Raw genomic sequence first — 20,742 nt, forward strand, 5'->3', positions numbered from 1 at the left:
CACTTATTCTGTAATTTGTTGAAATCATCAGATTCTTGGATGCTATTATCTAATCCTGTTTTTGTACAACAAATTAGAATGAATAAATGATTCCTTAAGTTAAACAATCAAACATATATCCTAAATTGGGAGATTTAAACATAAATGTCCAGAAAGCCAGTAGCACTTTAAATCCTTTGTTAAAATTTTTTAACAAATATGAATTACTTTATATTCCATGAACTCAACTATTTCAGCATAATGGTAAGGAGAAAGTAGACAGGAAAACGTTTTTTTCTCTTTCTAAGTAGTGGAACAAGAAGCCATCCAGTAAAGCTATTAGAAGAGAGACAAAAGCAAACACTTCTTTACAGATCACAAAATGAATGTGTAGAATTCATTATCACAAGACATGATGTTACTACCAAATATAATGGTTTTAAAATGGAAGTAGATTAATTCATGGAGAACACGGTTATCAAGCTTATTGGTCTTGAAGACTCCCTGTTTGGACCTCCAATACCAGTAGCAGTGAATAATGGTGGGAGAGATGTCACTTTCCACAAGCAACTATAGAGGCATCTGTAGGCTTATGTGAAAAGGAAAATAAGATAAGATAACCTTTATTGTCATTTTTTTTACTGTGGGCACAACAGCACACCTCAAAAATGAAATTTAGTTACCCGCTCTCAAAATGAGACACATACATGACACACACCTAAACATACTATGAACAACATATGTACAGACCCACATCCCTACATATACATAGCAAATAAATATTAAATACTGTCCATCTTGAATATATAATGGAAGGAGGAAGCTTGAGAGTTCACAAGGTTAATGCTGTATGGGATGAAACTATGGCTGAATCTGGATATTCTGCTACGGATACCATGAAGCCTCCTCCCAGAAGGTAACAAGGAAAACAGGTTGTGAAGAGGATGTGTAGTGTCCCAGATAATCTTACGGAACCTGCTCAAGCATAGCGCTTCTGTGCTATGTACTGGATAGGAGGGAGGGAACTGCCAATGATCTTTTCGGCCATCCTCACCACTCTCTGCACCGCCTGAAGCAGTGATGCCTCCAAACCAGACCATGATGCTGTATGACAGGATGCTCTCGATTGTCCCCCTGTAGAAAGTGGTCAGGACAGGGGAAGGAAGATGTGCTTTTCTCATGCGATGCAGAAAATGCAGGCTCTGCTGTGCCCACTTCACCAGTTTCTTGCTGTTGAATGACCAAGTCAGCCTACTCTTTAGCTGCACACCCAAGAATTTGATGCTGGTAACCATCTCCACAGGTGAATCATTTATGCACAGAGAAGTGTGGCTTGTGCCTGCCTTTTCTGAAATCAACAATGATCTCTTTGGTTTTTCTGGTATTTAAAACTAGGCTGTTTTCCTTACACCAGTTCACCAAACCCTCAACCTCCTTGCGGTAAGTATCCACCTTGTCATTCTGAATAAGGCCCACTACTGCAACACTAAGATGGCTGTTGGCCTGATCAAGCAGCACTGTTCTTATGCTCTGAATAACAATGTCTAAAAATATTTTTTTTTAGTTATGATTTTAAAAATAGTTCTTTTCATCCCAGTAGCAGCCTGATATTTTCAAAAAAGTATGTAATGGTTAAGTTTTATCATAAAAATATGCAGACGTCTTTATTCTGAATAATTTGTTATTTACAAATAGGCCCATAAATACATCAAATCCAAACACTTACATATGTATAAGTAGAACAGGTCATTTAAATTATTGTACAAATTAATAGTTTTCTTACCAATATAAATTAAAATGTTGGCATTAACTACCATCAATAATTTGAGTAATTGGCATGTTATTTAAATAATTGAGAACATAATAGTTAGAATTTAATATTTTTCTAGAAGATTCTATGAAGATGGAGCAATTGTATTGGGAGAAGAAGCAAACATGCTAGCTGGTATGCTGCTTGGTCTCAATGCTATTGATTTCAGGTATGCATTCTTGTGAAAGTGAAATTAAATCATAATTTTATTTAGTAAAAGGTAGTTAATTTTCAATTAACTCATAGGTTTTGTCAAAATGTCATTTTTAATTTTTTAATTTATTTATTTGATAGAAGTAAAATTTTCTGCAAGTTAAGCTTGATTTCTTATGATGATATAGACACATCCATGCTTTATTCTGGATAACATCACAAAATTAGTTTTCCATTTATTTCTTCTAGAATTTTGTTAATTATTTCTACATCTAACCTATAGTTCTGGTATTTCCTGATTGTCTCCTTTCCATCATTGATCAATTCTGATCGTGCTTATCTTTCTAGATCTCACCCAAGGCTTGTTCATGTAAAGCTGCATTATACATTATAATTACATTTTAAAATTATTCTGTATGAATATTTCAATCTGAGATTAAAAGGCAATTTGTTTTATATATGCTGTGGCTACTTAGTGATAAGGAGTGACCACTTTGTTGTCACTTCTCTTTGATTTTATCTACAAAAATTGTAAGATCAAATAGGTGCTTTTGCATTCCTCAAAACTTTGTATGAAATCTGCTTCAGTGCATATAAAATCATATAATAGTAATATTTGGGAAAAGTGTTCTTTAAAAACCACAGAATGACATGTTGATTGCTGGTGAAATAGTGGATATATAAGAATCTACATTTAAAGTTGAATTTTCTCATGTTGTTCTTGTTCTTACATATCTTTTGCATTGGTGATTACGTGAAAAAATGAATTATGTGCTGAGATTATTCAATACCAATATGTTTTAATGTTCTTAATTTCTGATTTCTCATTCTATGTCAGCTTCTGCCTCAAAGGTGAAGCTTTGGATGGCAACTATCCAGCTGTAATAGATTACACACCATATCTGAAATTTACCCAAAGGTATCTGTTTAGTCTGTGCTTTAAAATTTTCTTATAATATATTTTTGTATTATTTTTATTTCACATATTGTTCTCAATAGTTCATGATACTTTCTACTGGGAAGGGAAAGAATGAAAGAGTTCCAAATGCCATTGAAAATGTTTTTTATTGGAATATGACGTGTATCACAAATGAATTATTTTCTCGTGGCCAGCCATAGAACACAGTGGTTGAAGGACTGCCTCCTTATAGTCATTTCCCTGTGGCCCTTGTATTTATTATAAATATAAGTGTAAATTAGCTTTTTTCACCAATTCTGTAGATAGACAAGAAACATTCTTTGCAAGGGTAAACCGCATGCAAGAACACACTGTAAGACCAGCATGTGTTATGTATGATACAGAGTGCTTCTCCCTTAATATGTATGCAGGCAAATCTGTTAGAGCTCTTTCTCTATCTTCCATTTTTCTATTTCATGATCACATAAATATGTTTTCCTTATTTTACTTGAATTACTATAGAAGAAAATATTTACCTGAGCTACTAAGCTAAAATGGATAAAAAAAACTTTATTTTATTTATATTAGGATATATATCTTTTACATACAAAAAGAGCAAGCTTTGCTTGAATTGTAATGGAACCCAACTTTACCTGAATAAAACTGCTAAACATGCTTAGTTTAATATATTAGACAAGTTGACAGAAGTTAGAAAGAAAAGTTATACATTGATAATAGATATAATGAAAGAAGATATAGGAAGTGATATAGGTAATTATATACAAGTTCTATGTAAAGGGAAGCATCCAGTATCTGCACAATATGAGAATCTGTTCTGGATCACAGAATCATGTCCTTACACTTATATGGCACAAATATGTGAACAAGTTTAAACCATCTTTAGCTATACTGGGATTAAAGTAGTATTTCTCTTTTTTTTCTTTCAACACAGTATCTTAGAGTACTGGAAGGTATGTATAATGTGTTAGATTTTGTATAATCTGCCTGATAGCAGTTACTAGAAACAGGAGTAATAGAGGCAGAATTGGGCTCAACAAGGGGAAGAAGAAATTTCTACTGATCATGAAGAAGTAGATAGCACAGTGAGGAAAGGCAGTGAGGAAAGGCTTAGCGAATGGATGATATGTTAACTTTTGTTTTTAGGTTCTAGAATAATTCTTGCAGATTCATGATTATAAGACCCATCTCTTACCTAAAAACCAGCAATTTGAATAATTCAGTTTTTTCCATTTAAATTATGTAAGTTATTGCTCTTAGCTTTTGAGTTTGATTTCTCAGTTCTGACAGCATCAGTAGTGATGAGGAAGAGCTAAGAACACTGGGCAGTAGTGGTAGTGAAAGCAGTACTCCAGAAAACATTGGTCCTCCTTTCAACATGGATGAGAACAGCTGGTACAACAAGTGCAAACGGGTTGAACAGAAATACCTTCTTACTCTGGAACAAAAGGTAAACATTAATTGAGATAAAGTGGCTGAAAATACTTGGTCTATTACAATTATTAAATAACATTAATTAAAAGATTTAATGTTAAAAATATTCTTAAAAATAAAAAATATTATTTATTTTATGTATTTATTAGTTAGCTATAGTTCCGGTAATAGAAAAACTGTTTTTGGCCATACAAGACTTGCTTCTTGGTCTGATAATATTCCTTAACTTACTGCATCTATTGAAGCTGAGATGCAGCCAGAACGTATTCTGGCAGAGGGAACCTCAGTTGTTCTTTTTCTTCCATCTTTTTCTTTTTCAAATTCTACCTCTTGCTCTGAAAGCAAGAAAAAGTACAGCAAGCAAAACTTGCTGAATTTGTTTTTCAGTAAAGTCTTTAATCCAGCGGTTCTCAACCTGTGGGTCACGACCCCATTTGGGGTCGAACGACCATTTCACCAGGTTGCCAAACAACGCAGTCCACCATTTTTCCCCCTTTTCCTTAGCTGTGCTACTCCCTTTTATTCTATTGGCTTTTGAAAGCCAATATAATAGACTCTCTTGAATAGAGTCTAATTCTATTGGCTTTCAAAAGCCAATAGGAATTGTCCAGGCTGTCTCTGCCCTGCTGAGCCCGCCAAAAGCCCCAGTCTGCAAACGGTGCTGCAAGTTGTCTGGAAGCTTCCACCCCTCCCTGCTGAGCAACTACTAAAAACGTAAGTAAAAGAGGGCCAAGAGTGGGAGGTGGGAGGCTGGTAGGCGCAGGGAGGGTTGCTGGCGCACGTGGGTCCTGGCGGGTGCCTTACCTCCCTTGGGCTGGGCCAGCTGGTGGCCAGCCGGTGGTCACCCTGTGCCGTCGCTGCCCCTTGCCAGCTACGCCTCGGCCGGCGCAGGGGGTGGCACCACCCATGCGCAGCGCTCCTGGGCAGGGAAAGTCCTCGACTTACAACCGGTTGGGTAGTCCTCGACTTACAACCGGTTGGGTAGTCCTCAACTTACGACTAGTTGGGTAGTCCTCGACTTACGACCGGTTGGGGTCGCGGCATTAAAAAGGTTGAGAACCACTGCTTTAATCATTGATAGCAGAGATAAAAAAAATTATGCTCTATCTTCCAAATTTGTATTGTGCTTTTAAAAGCATGCCTTTGTGATATATGGAAGAGACATGTATATGGGAAATATGAAGTATCTCAGTTTTTATTACATATATATATAGACAAAATACAGTAAAAGTCATAATTATTGATCACAATGCAGCAATTTAATTTCCCCCTAAAGTGGTATTCTTTTTCTAGTTTATAAAATATACCAAAAGTCTTGATTTAAGTTTTTCCTACTCAGTGTGCTTCGCTTTTTTTACCCTCTAGTGAAACTTCTATTCTCAAAGATAGTTGGATTTATTCTACAGGGACACTATATTTCAACACTATAGACAATTTATGAGGGATAGTTGCAGATCTCTATTTTCTGTTCTTTGGTATTTTTGAACCTCTATCAGTAAGCTTGTTAATTAACTCATATAAAAGACTGGAGAGAGATAATAACATTCTTACAATAAGGTTTTAGATGGGCATCTGTAAAATCATTCAGTTTTTCTCTCATGCTGTTATGCCTTATTTTCAGTTCTGCTTTAGTTTTCTGTAACTGATAATCTTGACTTTCAACTGAGAAGGAAAGTAAGCATCCCTCCCATTTACTTCTTGAAATTTAAATGCTACCTGTTTGCATTTAAACAGGTTATTCTGGATGGCTTACAGTGTTCACAATGAACAATAAAATAAGAGCAATGATCACCTTCTCCCAAGGCCTAAGAGGACAGTCAGGTTATCAGTGGATATATACTATTCATTATGCTATCTAGGCATTAAATAGACAAAGAAACTATGTATGTAACTAGCAAATAACTTCAATATCTGCAATTAAGATGTAGGCAGTGATATAGTCCATTTCAATTATTTTTTTTATGTTATATATCATCCAGCTCCAGTATCAAAGCAAACATGTTGTCAAAATACTTTTAAAACTAAAAGTTCATGAAAGACATATGTTTCTAGGGTTATTTAGAAGAGCTAGTACGACTCAGAGAGACTCAGCTGACTGAATCCATCTCTCAGAAGAAGGCATTGCAGCAGAAGATAGAATCTATGAATCTGGCCCATAAAATAGAAAAGGAACAACTTGAGTACATCATTGTGGAACTGCAGGATCAGCTGTAAGTTGGTTATGGTATAGATGTTTTTCTAGATATGCCCCTGACTAAGAGATTTTTTTTGCCTTTATAACAGAAAAATACAGTTAAAATATTGAGAAGTATTAATGTTGCTCAGTTACTAAAATTAACATTTTTCTTTACAAAAGATAGGCTGTAAGTTGTATCCCAGTTTTTTTTAAGTCACCTCTTTTTCAAATGTTTAATTGTCAAATATTTTAAATATTATATAACATATTAAGGATCATCTATTCCAGTAAGTTGATTTAACATTCATCTTTTGGTGCCATCTAATCATTTCAACATCTGTGTTAACTGAACTAACATCAGTACACAAAATAGAAGCATTGGTATCTTTTCTAACTGAAATACTCGTCCCAAGGCACAACTAAATAATCTTTATTGCTTCAGTGAAATTGTACAACATAATTTTGAAAGCTTTGAGAGTTCTAAGCACAAATCATTTCCACTTTCCTTTAGAAATTGTTGATTTATATTCTTTTTTGGGAGAGAGTTGTACTGAGGACAGAAAATGACATTTTTTTCTTTTTCATTACTTAAAAAACAGTCTAGAATGTGTCCCAAAGATGCTTTTTAAAAATCACCTGGACTTTATTTTTTGCTTGAAAACATTTTGCTTCTTATCCAAAAAGTGTCTTTAATTCTGGACTGAAGAACATTCGATGAGAAGCGAAATGTTTTCAAAGGATAAAAAACCCAAGAAAGTCCAGTTGCCTTTTGGAAAGCATATTTGGGACAACCATGACCTAGAGCAGGGGTAGGCAACCTTGGCTCTTTTATGACTCGTGGACTTCAACTCCCAGAATTCCTGAGCCAGTACCCCGACTTAGATGATTGGAATTTCCATAGAAACTCTAGAATGTTCTTTTAAGATGTTTCACTACATAATATCTTGGGATAAGAATTGGCTATTTTCTTTATGAAAAAATGTTTTCCAATTTTCAAATGTAAGTATCTAGAAAGGCAACATAATTTAACACATTTTCTTTATAGTTTATGAAGAAAACTGGATGATTGAAACTATTTTAGTACTATTCTTAGTAAAACAATGTAGTTTTTAATCTTGACAATTGCCACAAATGATGAAGATGTGGCTGTTCATTTTGAAAAATTAAGAATGTAAAGATACCACATTACATATTCAGCAGTAAAGATCGATTGACTTCATTTAGTAACTTGGTACAATCAAAGAATAAAACCTACACATGATAATATAAATTAACATAAATTAATCCAAACTCTAAAGTTAAAAACAAATTGTAGAGTTTATTTCATGTTCACAATAAAAAAGAACTTAAGAAAGCTACTTTGCATCCATCTTTCGTCAACATTTTTTTTCTCTTATTCTTGGCTTGTACCCAAAATTTGCTCACCTTTAAATATATTTCTAGGTATGACATATCAAGTAAAAAACTGATTTGCAATTCCTTTTGATAATAGTATGGCAGATCTTAGAAATGAGATTTTAAGAAAGTGTCATACTATCCCATCTTTCCCAGAACTCTTTTATATTATATTATTATATTATACATAAGTTGTTTAGAGATAAATAGATAGAGATAGAGAGATATAATTAAATTATATATATAATTATATAATATAAAAGAGTTTTATACATAAATACGTACATATATACATACATATATATGTAGAAATGACTAGGGAGGAGTCAAGCACATCATCAGTCTTGAATGCCTTTGTGCCCTCGAGATCTAAGTCTAACCCACCTTGAATTCTATGACCTTTCTCTACCATCAACTTGTTTTGACCATTAGTAGTACATATTTTTGTAAAGAGCATTAGTATACAGTAAACCTATATTCTTTTCAACTGCCTGGACTCCTGATTTCCTCCGTTTGACATAAATAATCTGCTTGATTCAGAGTATATTTGATTGTATTCATTATAATAACTTTGACATAATATCATGGAATATACATATATTTCACAAAACCAAAATTTTTTTCTCCATTTTTGATGAAGCACTCTGCACAATAATAGCCTTTAGTACTCTTTCAGTATATAGTGCAGTAGGTTGCCTACACATCATTCATGTATAGTAAAATGGCTACATATTTATCCAAATACTCAGGTGAGTGGAAATCCTAGCTATTAAATTATTTAGCTTAATATGCAAATGTTTGGGTACTTTGATCAAATTGTATGTTTCTGTTTTGCATTAGAGATTTCCAATTGGTGCTCGTGCCTGAATGATTGATTGATTGAATTGAATTGAATTGAATTGATTTGCCATTCATCTCAACCACAACGGATGGCTTACAATGTTAAAAAAGAATAAAACAATACAATACTATGTGTACAATAAGAATAAACACTATAAAAATACAAATTATCAGCTGTAAATAAAGCTAAAAGATGGGGGGGAGTAAGCTGAATGGGAGAAAGGGGGGGATCTGTTATTAATCTATCAACCACTTCCATTATGATGTTCTTCCAGGACCTCGGGCCATCTGGAAGAAGTAGGTCTTCAAGCTCTTGCGGAAGGTTAGGAGGGTGGGAACCGATCTCACCCTGGGGCAAGATGTTCTAAAGGGCAGGAGCAATGGCTCTTTTCCTGGACCCCCCCCCCCACCGGAATTTCCTTCTGCATGCCTCTGCCAGCATGGGAGGGTGATTCCTCAAGTGCTAGGAGGGGCTTTAAAGGTAATAATGCTAGGAAGGGCTTTAAAGGTAATAATCAACACCTTGAATTGGCAGTAGCCAGTGCAGCTCTTGAAACAGTGGTGTCACATGGGCCGCAAAAGCTGACGGTGCCCCTGTACTCTGCACCAACTGTAGCTTCTGAGTCCTCTTCTATAGTAGAACATGCAGAGTGTATTCAATAATCCAACGACAAAATGACATTAAAGATTATCAGTGACAAGGACAAAAGAAAGGAATCACTCTAGGAACAAATTACCTTTAAAATACTCTACTGGTTTTTATTGGTCTATTGGGGCCTTCAAAACACAATAACTATTATTAGTGAATGAATTATGACCACCAGAATTTATTTATCAGTTTATCAATACAATACACTTTTTACATGTGCATTTCTAAAGAGATAAAGTCTGAATTATATTGTAGCCAGCAAATTGTAGGTTGGAAATTTAATTCTTAGGAGACCATGAGGTACCAGCACTGAAAAAAAGAAAGGGAATATATTAAATATATAATATTTTCCTAGGCAAGGTGCAGTTGTTTATTTGATTAATTTATATTGCTGCTGTATTCAACATACGACAGGACAAAATAAGTAGCAATAATTTAAAAAGCACATAGTAAAGCATAAATGTACAGTCAAAAACAACTACATATAAAAACATAAGTGCTGGGTGGGGGGAATCCTCATCTAATGTGTCTTATTTCTCCCATCTGATGCTTGAATTAAAAAAAACGGGTCTTTAATGCTTTTTGAAAGGCAGGCAGAGTAAGAGTCAGCCAAATCTCGGAGAGGAAGCTTTTCTAAAGGATGGGAGCAGCAACAGAGGAGACACATTTTCTTGGTTTCACCAGTTCAACATTGCCTAAATGAAGGAACCTTAAGCATACTAACCCTGTCAGATCTTACTGGATGTGCAGATGTAATTGGAAGTAGATGGTCAGATAGTCGAGCCTGGTCCAGTATTGTATAGGCCACTGGTGGCAAACCTTTTAGAGACCGAGTGCCCAAACTGCAACTCAAAATCCACGTATGTATCGCCGGGTGCTGGGTAGGCGTGGCCTGCTGGGTGGTCATGGCAGACTGGGTGAGTGTGGCCAGCTTGATGTTGCTCCTGGGGAGGGATGCCTGCAGGGGCCAGGCAGTGTTGGGGGAGATCTAGGGGGTCTCTGGTGGGTAGGGCAGCGGGCAGGAAGGTGTCTTGCTCGGCTGATAGCTTGGGGGGAGGGGGCAGCTACACCCCCTCCCAAACACCGCCGTCTCACAAAAGCAGGATGAAAACTCCAAAAAGTGACAAGGAAAAAAAGTTAAAACAGAAGAGTGTTTCCCACCCCCTGGGGGGTAGAGATATGGGGGGAGGTTCCTGAACCCCGCAGCTCTTCTGAGGTGGGAGGAAGAGAGTGGGGAAGGGCTGTGCAAAGATCGGGGCTCCTCGTGCCTTCTGCTGCCTGCCTGCGCTCTTCTGCCACAGATGCCACGGCGCCACTTGCCTGGCAGGGTGGGGGTATGCTTGTGCTCAGGGACGCACATGGGGCTGCTGCCTTACTTTGCTGTGCCAGGGCTGGGTTGTACTGGGCTGGGCACGGAGCCTCCTCACCACTTCTTCCCCCGTGGATATCGGGAGCGCCCATTCCACCTACTGCTTGTCCCGGGGCAGCTGCTGCCATCCAGTTTGCTCCAGTCCATTGCTGGGCTCACCAGGATGCCTCCCTTCAGGCTCCCTCGGCCTCTCCCCCCACCTCCAGGCTGGGGCTGGTCAGATTCTCTCCATGGGCAGTGCTGTGCCTGTCCCTGGCCAGCCCTCCTTCTCCATCCTCCTGCAGGTGGACTGTGACTTACCGAGCCGGGCGGTGCCTCTGCACACACATGTCCTCAGGTGGAGGAGCCAGGCAACCGCAACTCTCGCTCCCCTCCAGCCTCCATCTACCCAAGGCCCAAGCTCGCCATGCCTAGCTGGCTGGTGATGGGCTGAAGAGCGCTGTCCACGGGGAAAAAGGCAAGGAGGCTGTGTGCTCAGTCCCGGCACAGCAAGCAGAGCCGCAACATCTATGGCAGAAGAGTGCAGGTGGGCAGCCGCTGCAGCTCTGCTTGCCTGACAGGGCGGGGGCGCACTCACGCACGGGGATCAAAGGCTGCTGCCTTACTTTCCGTGCTGTGCCAAGCTGGGCTGGAGTGGGTGTGGAGCCTCCATGCCACTTCTTCCCCGCGGACATCAGGAACGCCCACCCCGCCTACCTCTCATCCCGGGGCAGCTGCCGCCTTCCCGCACTCTCCAGCCTGTTGCCGGCTGGGTGGGAATTTAAATTGCAGTAATTTTAGTATCTTTATCAAAGCATATTAAATGAATTAAGATACAACATAGCTGATTGACTTAGTAGTGCAATCCAATATACATTATTCAAAAATAACTTCTATACAATACCTAGTGGACTGAATATCTGCAATTGCAATGAATAACTCTGGTGAATTAAGGGACTTTCTGGTAAATTGGAGGATTCTCTAGTCCAGTAGAGCAGGGCTTTTCAACCTTTTCACCCATTGTACCACTTTTAGGATATGGCAACATCCGAGTACCACCAGTTGCCTAGCAAGATGTCAAAACCTTGATGACCAAAAAAAAAAAAAAGGAAAAAAGTGATAAAGTACAGGTAGTCCTCGACTTACAACAGTTCGCTTAGTGACTGTTCGAAGTTACAATGGCACTGAAAACCGTGCCCGCCATGCCACAGCCGAGCAAGACACCTGCCTGCCCACCTGGCGGCGCTCTTTCTTCTGTCCGAGGTTTTCATTGTTGTCAGCATTTCTGTTGAGGATTGGCAGGTGGGGTGGGGTGGGGGAGGTGTTTGGTTTTTATTCCCCCAGTTTGCTGGGTTTTGGTCACTTCACAAGACCTTGGGACACTGTGACTGTCATAAATACGAATCAGTTGCCAAGCATCTGAAGATAAATCACAAGACCCTGGAGAGGCTGCAACATTCCAGCTGATCGGCGCTTCTTCAGCTGGAGCCTGGCGCTGATCCTGGCGCTTCCACTGAGCCCTGACAGCCTCGAAGAAGCACCGATCAGCTGGAAAGCGGCACTGATCCTGGCACTTCTGCTGAGCCCTGACAGCCCTGCAGCTCCAGCCATCTCTCGCTCAGGCTTGTGCGGTGCTCCCATCAGTTCAGCTCATTCCCCTCCCCTGCTATCACTTTTCTAGGATAGTCGCGTACCATCTGCCAGATGCCAATGTACCACAGGTGGTATTCATACCTCTGGTTGAAAAGTCCTGCAGTAGAGTAGACTGCAGTAGGCTGCAAAGAAAAGAAGAAAGCATCTAGTGGAACAAAGAATCTTCCATTGAAAAAATACCTTTGAATTAAAGTATCTGGCGCAAAAAATTTTTTACTTAAATATCAGCGCAGTTTAATTTAAATTAAATTCTATTCACCTGTTATGCATCTAGAAAGGCTGTGATTGAATCCAGTTACAGTCAGAATATCTTTAATTTCTACTGGTTTGGCATCGAAATAAATCAAAAGAATGAAGAGATGGACTTTAAAGCAGCCAAAAATGTATCCCATGTTTTTATAAAAGGGTCATATTACTGTTACATATTATTATTAGTAGCAGTAATATTACTATTATTATACATATTACTATATATAATAATAGAAACTAATTTATTTCGTAGTGATTGTGCCGTTTATCTTATCTGAAGATTTAATTAATACTTAAGAGAAGCAAAACCTTATTGCTGAATTTCTTAAAGACATTCTGGATCCTAAATATTCTATAATATGTCTAGTCAATATTTTTAAACTGATGTAGCTTAAATAATGAAAAATGTAAATTGGGAAGACTACATTAGACTGCTTTTCAGAGTAAGCCAGAATTGTCTCCCAACCTAGATTTCAGGTATTTGGCATTGTGGACCCTGTGTTATATGTGGCAGCTCTGTTAGCATATTTTATTCTGTATTAGTCAGCTTATATGATTCATGGTTAAATTAATATATGTATGTATTATTTTGCTAGCTGCATATATGTTATATTTTGAAGAAATATGTGAAATACTATGTATTTTGAAACAGACTAGTGGAGCAAAACCCTGCAGATTCTGGAAACAGAGTTCAGATGACAATCCCATCTGAGCTTTATTTTTAAGTTGAATGTCCTTTAGCTTGTTTTCTGGAAAGTGGATGTTTTATGATTGAGACTTGCAAATATAAATGCCTACATAACAACTTCTCAACAATCTACATTTGCCTGCAATTCCCTTCTTGCACCCAAAATTAGAGTGTTATGAAATTCCGGCACCAGAGACATTAGAATGGATTTAAATGTCATGGTATTTAAAGGCTGTTGTGCAGAACATGTGCAACAAAATCAAATAATTTAAATATTAGCTGCGATCCAGATTTATACAGATAACCACTTTTGTGGCCTGTGATTTATATTTCACAGATCATTTATCATTTAGGTTTAAATAATGAAATAGAGAAGATATATTTACTTCTTACTGCTCTCAGCAAACAACTGTTGCTAAGAATCTGTTGCAATGCAAAATGTTCTACTTTAAGGTGAGACTTTTTTAGGCATTTTAACTACAGTTAAAAGCATGGAATATACATTGATAATTGCCACTATCGTTAGATATTAACATATATTCCTATACATTCGTAAGCAGCATCAACTTTTCAAATCTTAGATTACATATGGTCCTTAATTTATAACTACATTTGGTCCTGGAATTGCTAAGCAATATGGTTATAAAATGAATGTGCTTTGCTTAATGATAGCAATTCAGGCAATCCCAGTTGATATTGTTAATGCCCCAGTCCTTGGGCAATTCAACAATTAAATCAATGGGAAGCTGGCAGGAAATTGTAAGCCCCTGGCCTTCTTTAGTGAGGAGGGGGCAAGGAAATATATGGGAGGGTGGGGGAAATTGTATGAGAGCTTCAGAACCACTTGAATTTTCAGCCTCAGAGTTGAGAGGCTTCTGAATCCTCTTTGGGACTAAAAATCCTTGATGGGTGATAATCCAGTATGGATTTCAGCATGTGGATTTTTCAGCTGCAGAGTGGAAAAGCAAGTATCAATTCTTCCTTGGATTGTAGCACAGTCCTTTTTAAGCCAGAGGCAGTCTTCTCTGCATACAGCTGTAGTTCGTTATCTTCCCTGCTGGTTTTCCTATTGACTTTCTGGGGAAACTGGCAAGAAGATTGTAAATGGCAATCACATAAATGTGACTCTGAGCAGCAGTATCTAATTAACACGATCTTACTTATATATCACATAGAAGATACGAAAAATATAAATGATGGGATTGTTCTTTCATATTTGGAAGTGAATGCTCCTATTCAGAAAGAGGAATTTTATCTGTTTGCCTTGTGGGAATAAATACTGATCTCATCCATTTGGCAATTATTTTAAGGAGTGCCTGCAACATGCTCCTAAAATTTCTAGTATGATTACTTGTCCCAAATTTAAGCCTTCCTATGTTAATACTACATGTTGACGTTGACAGGGAAAACTCCCAAACAGCTTTCATGTTTCATATAATTAGCTGTTACTAATCAAACATTTATTTATCTTAACCTTTGAGGTGAGATTGGCTCCCTCCCTCCTGAGATTTTATAAGAGCCTTTTAGACCTGGCTCTGCCAAATGGTTTAGGGACCCAATGGGGGAATTTCAAACTGGATGTGCTTGATTAATTAAAACTTAATCACATCTCCTGTCCCTGCCCCCCCCCATGAGTGTGGCAAATTAATTTCATAATAGCTAGCTAGCTAGCTAACAACTAACATTAATTAATTAACTGACTAATTAATTAATTCTGTGCTACCTTTATTCAGGAGCTCAGGTGGCATTCCTCCTTGCTCTCCATGACATGCTGTGAGGAAGGGTAGACTGAGAATGAGTGACTCCTGATAAACATTGCTTAAACTTGGCCTGTACTTTTCTTATAGAAAAATACAGCATAAAATGCTGTTTATGCACCAAAAGATAATTTCCAAATTTGAAAAAGATAATTTCCAAATTTGAATTAACAAGCTATAATTAAATTGCAGTTGAATATTCTGTGTCCCAGACACATGTTCAAACACGCATATGTCTTCTGGCAAAATAGGCATACAGCTCATAATTTTTAAAAACTAAACACCCATACGTAGTAGTAGTAGTAGTAGTAGTAGTAGTAGTAATAATATAATAATAATAATAATAATAATAAAGTTGGAAGGGACCTTGAAGGTCATCTAGTCCAACCTCTGCTCAGGCAGGAAACCCTATACCATTTCTGACAAATGGCTGTCCAGTCTTTTCTTAAAAACTTGCAGTGTTGGAGCATTCACCGCTTCTGGAGGCAGGTTGTTCCACTGATGAATTGTTCTAACTCTCAGGAAGTTTCTCCTTAGTTCTAGGTTGCTTCTCTCCTTCATTAGTTTCCATCCATTGCTTCTTGTCCTGACTTCAGGCGCTTTGGAGAATAGCTTGACTCCCTCTTCTTTGGGGCAGCCCCTGAAATATTGCAACACTGCTATCATGTCCCTCCTCGTCCTGCTCTTCATTAAACTAGACATACCCAATTCCAGCAGCCGTTCCTTATATGCTTTAGCCTCTAGTCCTCTAATCATCTTTGTTGCTCTTCTCTATACTCTTTCTAGAGCAGTGGTTCTCAACCTTTTTAATGCCGCGACCCCCAACCGGTCGTAAGTCCAGGACTACTCAACCGGTCGTAAGTCAAAGACTACTCAACTGGTGCAGCACCGTTTGCAGAATGGGACTTTTGGCGGGCTCAGCAGGGCAGAGACAGCCTGGACAATTCCTATTGGCTTTTGAAAGCCAGTAGAATTAGACTCTATTCAAGAGAGTCTATTCTATTGGCTTTCAAAAGCCAATAGAATAAAAGGGAGTAGCACAGCTAAGGAAAAGGGGGGGGAAATGGCGGACTGCGTTGTTTGGCGACCTCCGTGAAATGGTCTTTCGACCCCAAATGGGGTCCCGACCCACAGGTTGAGAACCACTGTTCTAGAGTCTCAACATCTTTTTTATATCGCGGTGACCAAAACTGGATGCAGTATTCCAAATGTGGCCTTACCAAGGCATTGTAAAGTGGTATTAATACTTCATGTGATCTTGATTCTATCCCTCTGTTAATGCAGCCTAGCACAGTGTTGGCCTTTTTGGCAGCTGCAGCATACTGCTGGCTCATATTTAAATGATTGTCCACTAGGACTCTGAGGTCCCTCTCACAATTACTACTATTGAGCAAGGTGCTCCCTATACTATACCTGTGCATTTGGTTTTTCTTGCCTAAATATAGAACCTTACATTTTTCACCATTGAATTTCATTTTATTAGATAGTGCCTTGTATTCAAGTCTGTCCAGATCCTTCTGTATCTTAAGCCTGTCTTCTGGAGTGTTGGCTATTCCTGCCAGCTTGGTGTCATCTGCAAATTTGATGAGTTCCCCCTCTATCCCCTCGTCCAAATCGTTGATGATGATGTTGAAGAGCACTGGGCCCAGAACAGAGCCCTGGGCCACCCCACTGCACACTTCCCTCCATGTAGATGCGGTTCCATTAAGGACCACACACTGAGTACGGCCGGTCAGCCAGCTACAGATCCATTTGGTTCCGATGCTGTCTACCCCACATTTTTCTATCTTGTCAAGTAGTAGGTTGTGATCTACTTTATCAAATGCCTTACTGAAGTCCAAGTTGATTATATCCACAGCATTCCTCTGATCCACTAATTTTGTCACTTGGTCAAAGAATGAAATAAGATTTGTTTGGCATGATCTGTTTTTGACAACCCGTGTTGGCTTTTATTAATGACCTTGTTTGCCTCTAGGTGTTCGCTGATTCGTTGTTTGATTATCTTTTCCAGGATCTTCCCAGGTATTGAGGTCAGGCTGATAGGTCTGTAATTTTCTGGGTCCATTTTTTTTCCTTTTTTGAAGATAGGAACTACATCAGCTCTTTTCCAGTCCTCCGGTAGTTCCCAAGTGCTCCAGGATCTTTGAAAAACATAGTTCAGTGGTTCTGAGATCACATCTACCAGTTCCTTGAGAACTGTGGGGTGTAATCCATCTGGTCCTGGCGATTTGAACTCGTCTAGGCTGAACAGGTGCTCAGTTATCATTTTCTTGCCTATCTTAACTTGTGTTTCTATTCTGTTTTTTAATGGCACTATTTTTGATAGGTTAGTCTGTTTTTTCTCTTTGTGTAAAGACAGATGCAAAAAACGAGTTAAATAGTTCTGCTTTCTCCTGTTGCTTGTCACCTTCTTGCCACTTTCATCCAGTAATGGACCAATCATTTCCTTCACTTTTTCCTTGTTTTTTACATGTTGAAAGAAGCTTTTTTGTTATTTTTGACTTTGGTCGCAAGCCTTAGTTCATTTTGAGCCTTGGCTTTCCTCACTTCATCTTTGCAGGCTCGGGCTATTTGCTGATATTCTGACTTAGTTATGTGCCCCTCTTTCCACTTTCTATACGTTCTTTTTATCTTTCAATTTGTCAGAGAGTTCTTTATGCAGCCATAGCTCAAATATACCTCAAATATACAGAAAAAGCAATCTGGGTAGTATACAGACATTTATTTCAGGCTTTTGATTTCTTTCAGGAAAAAGCAGCAAAAATACAGCTGCCGACAACTGGTATCTTGCCTAAAATATTTTTGTGATGCAGTCTTGGAAGTTGTCACAGCCCACAAAAATGCAACTGACGGCTACTAATAGTGGTTTGCATACCACTACATTACAGCAACTTTAAATTGCCCAAAATGACTTCGTTGCATTTCCTTTTATTAAATCCTGAAAAAGGTTGATTGATTGACTAATTTTAAATTCTGCTTTGTATTCAAACTTTTAAAGATGATTTAGAACAAAAGTATAAAATTTAAAACATAACAAAATCAGCATCAGCTAATGATGAAACCTTCATGAAACGTTCTATCTTTTATGATTTTTCTAAAGAGTGGAAGAGAGGGTAGATAATGGACCTCTCTAGGAAAAGTATTTCATAGTCTGGCAGTGACATAAAAGGACTCTTCTCCCATGGTAATAGAGGGCATCTTCAAAATGGTCTTTTCTACAGATGTAAGTCATTGGACACATTTAGAAAAAGAGAGGTGATTTCTCAGAGACCAAACGATGAGTTGTTGAGAGGTTTACAAATCAGCACCAGCATCTTAATTGGGCTAGTAGGCAGTTGACAACCTAACCTTTCAGTACAAGCGTCATATACTAGATAGAAGTCTGTACACCATTTTATACCACTTGTAATCTGTGGTCTGTGATTTTTCATAAAGACTGGATGCTTGTTCTAGGTAGAACATTATAAGGACGCCTGCACATGAAATTATAATTTCATAATTTAATATAAATTGTAATTATAATTATAAAAAGAACATTTTCAAATGTACTAGGCAGAAAGAAAATGATGAAGACATAATTTGAATTTATTTAAGGAGCTAATAGCTAATATAGCTTTACAAGTAAGAAGTATGAAATATTTTGAAACTGGGAAGAACTCAGCTGAAATAGCAAACAAACAAAATGCTAAAGCTCCTTTGGATGCAAAAGTTCTCCTGTATGCTGATTTGGTCACTTTCCCCAAAATTACAAATTGGACATTTGAATGTTCCAAGAAATTGAAAATTATTTCAATCATTACTTGACAGAAAAATAGTTTGGTTTGTGCTAACACAGAAAAAAATAGTTAGTGATTTAGATGTAACTGATATTTCATGAGACCATCATAATATATGAAGTTGATCTGGAACATATATTTGCATCCAAATCTAACTGGATTTTTTAATATATTTTTTGCACTCCTCCCTTTTCACTGGGGAGTTTGAGTCCCAGGGTGACAGCCTGGAAAATAACCGTGATCAGCAGAAAGACTGCATATCAGTAACTTGAATTCTACTATTGTTATCTCCTCCATAAATCCGCAAACTCAGATTTCCTCAGCATGCTGTATTTGTGTTAGTTTGCTTGCTTTAGGGACTTTCTAACACTACTAATTAGAAGACAGCTAACGCACCACATGGGCTCACATCCATGACATTTGAAATTTCAACAGATCTGAGTCGTCAAGGTGGTGATCACAACTCATTCCATAGAGAGGGATATGTGAAGGAGATTACCCAATAGGAGAATTCATAGTACTGGTAAGTAATAAAGCTGTGGTTGCACTATTAGTTATAAACACTCTAAATCTTTCCCAAGTGACAGCCTTTGTTATGACTCATATTGAGTTTTGATATTTCTGACTAAAAGTGGCAGTCATGAGATTGGGAGAAAAATATTTCTACCTCAATGTATTTTTCACAGAAATGAAAGAATGATATACGTGTGTGTGTGTGTGTGTGTGTGTGTGTGTGTGTACACAAACATATATATATACACATACATGATACTTTAATTTCTGTGAAACACATACACACATGCACGCGCACACACCCACACACACCCACAACTTCCAAAATATTTAATCTTTTCTTTAAAAAATTGTAAGAATAACTTTGCTCAATGTGACGTAGCCTATTTGTTTGGATGAAAATTATATTGTGATTTTAAAAGAAAATGCTAGGGCACCAAACAATGTTACTTTTGCGATAATTATCCCTAGAGAAATTCTGTACATCTTAATTTTGCTGCAGCAACTTATTCATATGAAGCAGTATTTAAATTCTGCAATTCTTCCTCGCCCCTCATGAAGTAAATATGAATAGGTAATTCATTACTTCACCACAGCTAGTGTATTTTGAATGTTCTGTTCTTGATTCAGAAATAACTTAGATTTTGAAAAAAGGGGGGGAAAGAAACAGAGAGGGTTCTTCTATAAATCAGCACTTAGATTAGCAATCTTAATGTATACGCTTAGCGTCAAATGTAATAAACTATGTAAACGGTTTTAATTATATTTATTTTCATATTTAATTGACTGATCATCTGTTCTTGTATAATACGAGGGCAATTTGGAAATAAGCCTCTGTTTGGTTATCAATGACAGATACTCGCAGATACAGAACTTTTATTATACACATTAGAAAATGACAACGTTACATTACTTTTTGACATAATCACCATTCAAATTGAGGCACTTGTCATAACGTCTTATAAGGTTTGAAATTCCTTAGTAGTAGTTGCTCAGTGCCAAATCTGGGCTATAGGCATGATCCAAAACATCCTAACGGAACTGCTTCAAAAGTTCTTAAGTGCGTCTAGCAATGTGCAGGCAAGCATTATCATGAACCAACACTACACCGGAAGTGGTGCCATAGATAATCCCGCCAAATGTGAAGATGCCAAAGAAGTAGTGAAGTTCATGGAGTGTGGTTCGACCATCAATTCAGTCTACTGTGAAAACTTATGAAAACTGAGACGAACCATCCATAACATGCGTCAGGGCATGCTGTCTTCGGTTGTGGTGTTGGTTCATGATAATGTTTGCCCGCACACCGCTAGACACATCCAAGAACTTTTGAAGCAGTTCCATTGGGATGTTTTTGATAACCCCTCCATAGCCCAGATCTGGCACCAAGTAACTACTACTAAGGAATT

At 37.9% G+C, this 20,742-nt stretch overlaps 1 protein-coding gene across 3 annotated transcripts in view; it reads left to right on the plus strand.

Annotated features, from left to right (window-relative positions):
- The window catches only part of RUNDC3B (RUN domain containing 3B), a 63,779-nt gene that overhangs the window by 35,810 nt on the left and 7,227 nt on the right, over positions 1–20,742 (plus strand). For 2 of the 3 annotated variants that reach the window (XM_039331426.1, XM_039331428.1), the window contains exons 6-9: positions 1,869–1,958; positions 2,781–2,861; positions 4,140–4,308; positions 6,345–6,502. In XM_039331426.1, coding sequence (XP_039187360.1) covers positions 1,869–1,958; positions 2,781–2,861; positions 4,140–4,308; positions 6,345–6,502 — 498 coding nt within the window. The remainder of the gene's footprint in view (positions 1–1,868; positions 1,959–2,780; positions 2,862–4,139; positions 4,309–6,344; positions 6,503–20,742) is intronic. The other variant, XM_039331427.1, reaches the window with a different exon arrangement.

Source organism: Crotalus tigris, unplaced genomic scaffold (assembly GCF_016545835.1).
Source record: "Crotalus tigris isolate CLP2741 ecotype Arizona unplaced genomic scaffold, ASM1654583v1 scf7180000024437.13266115, whole genome shotgun sequence".
Classification (NCBI taxonomy): domain Eukaryota; kingdom Metazoa; phylum Chordata; class Lepidosauria; order Squamata; family Viperidae; genus Crotalus; species Crotalus tigris.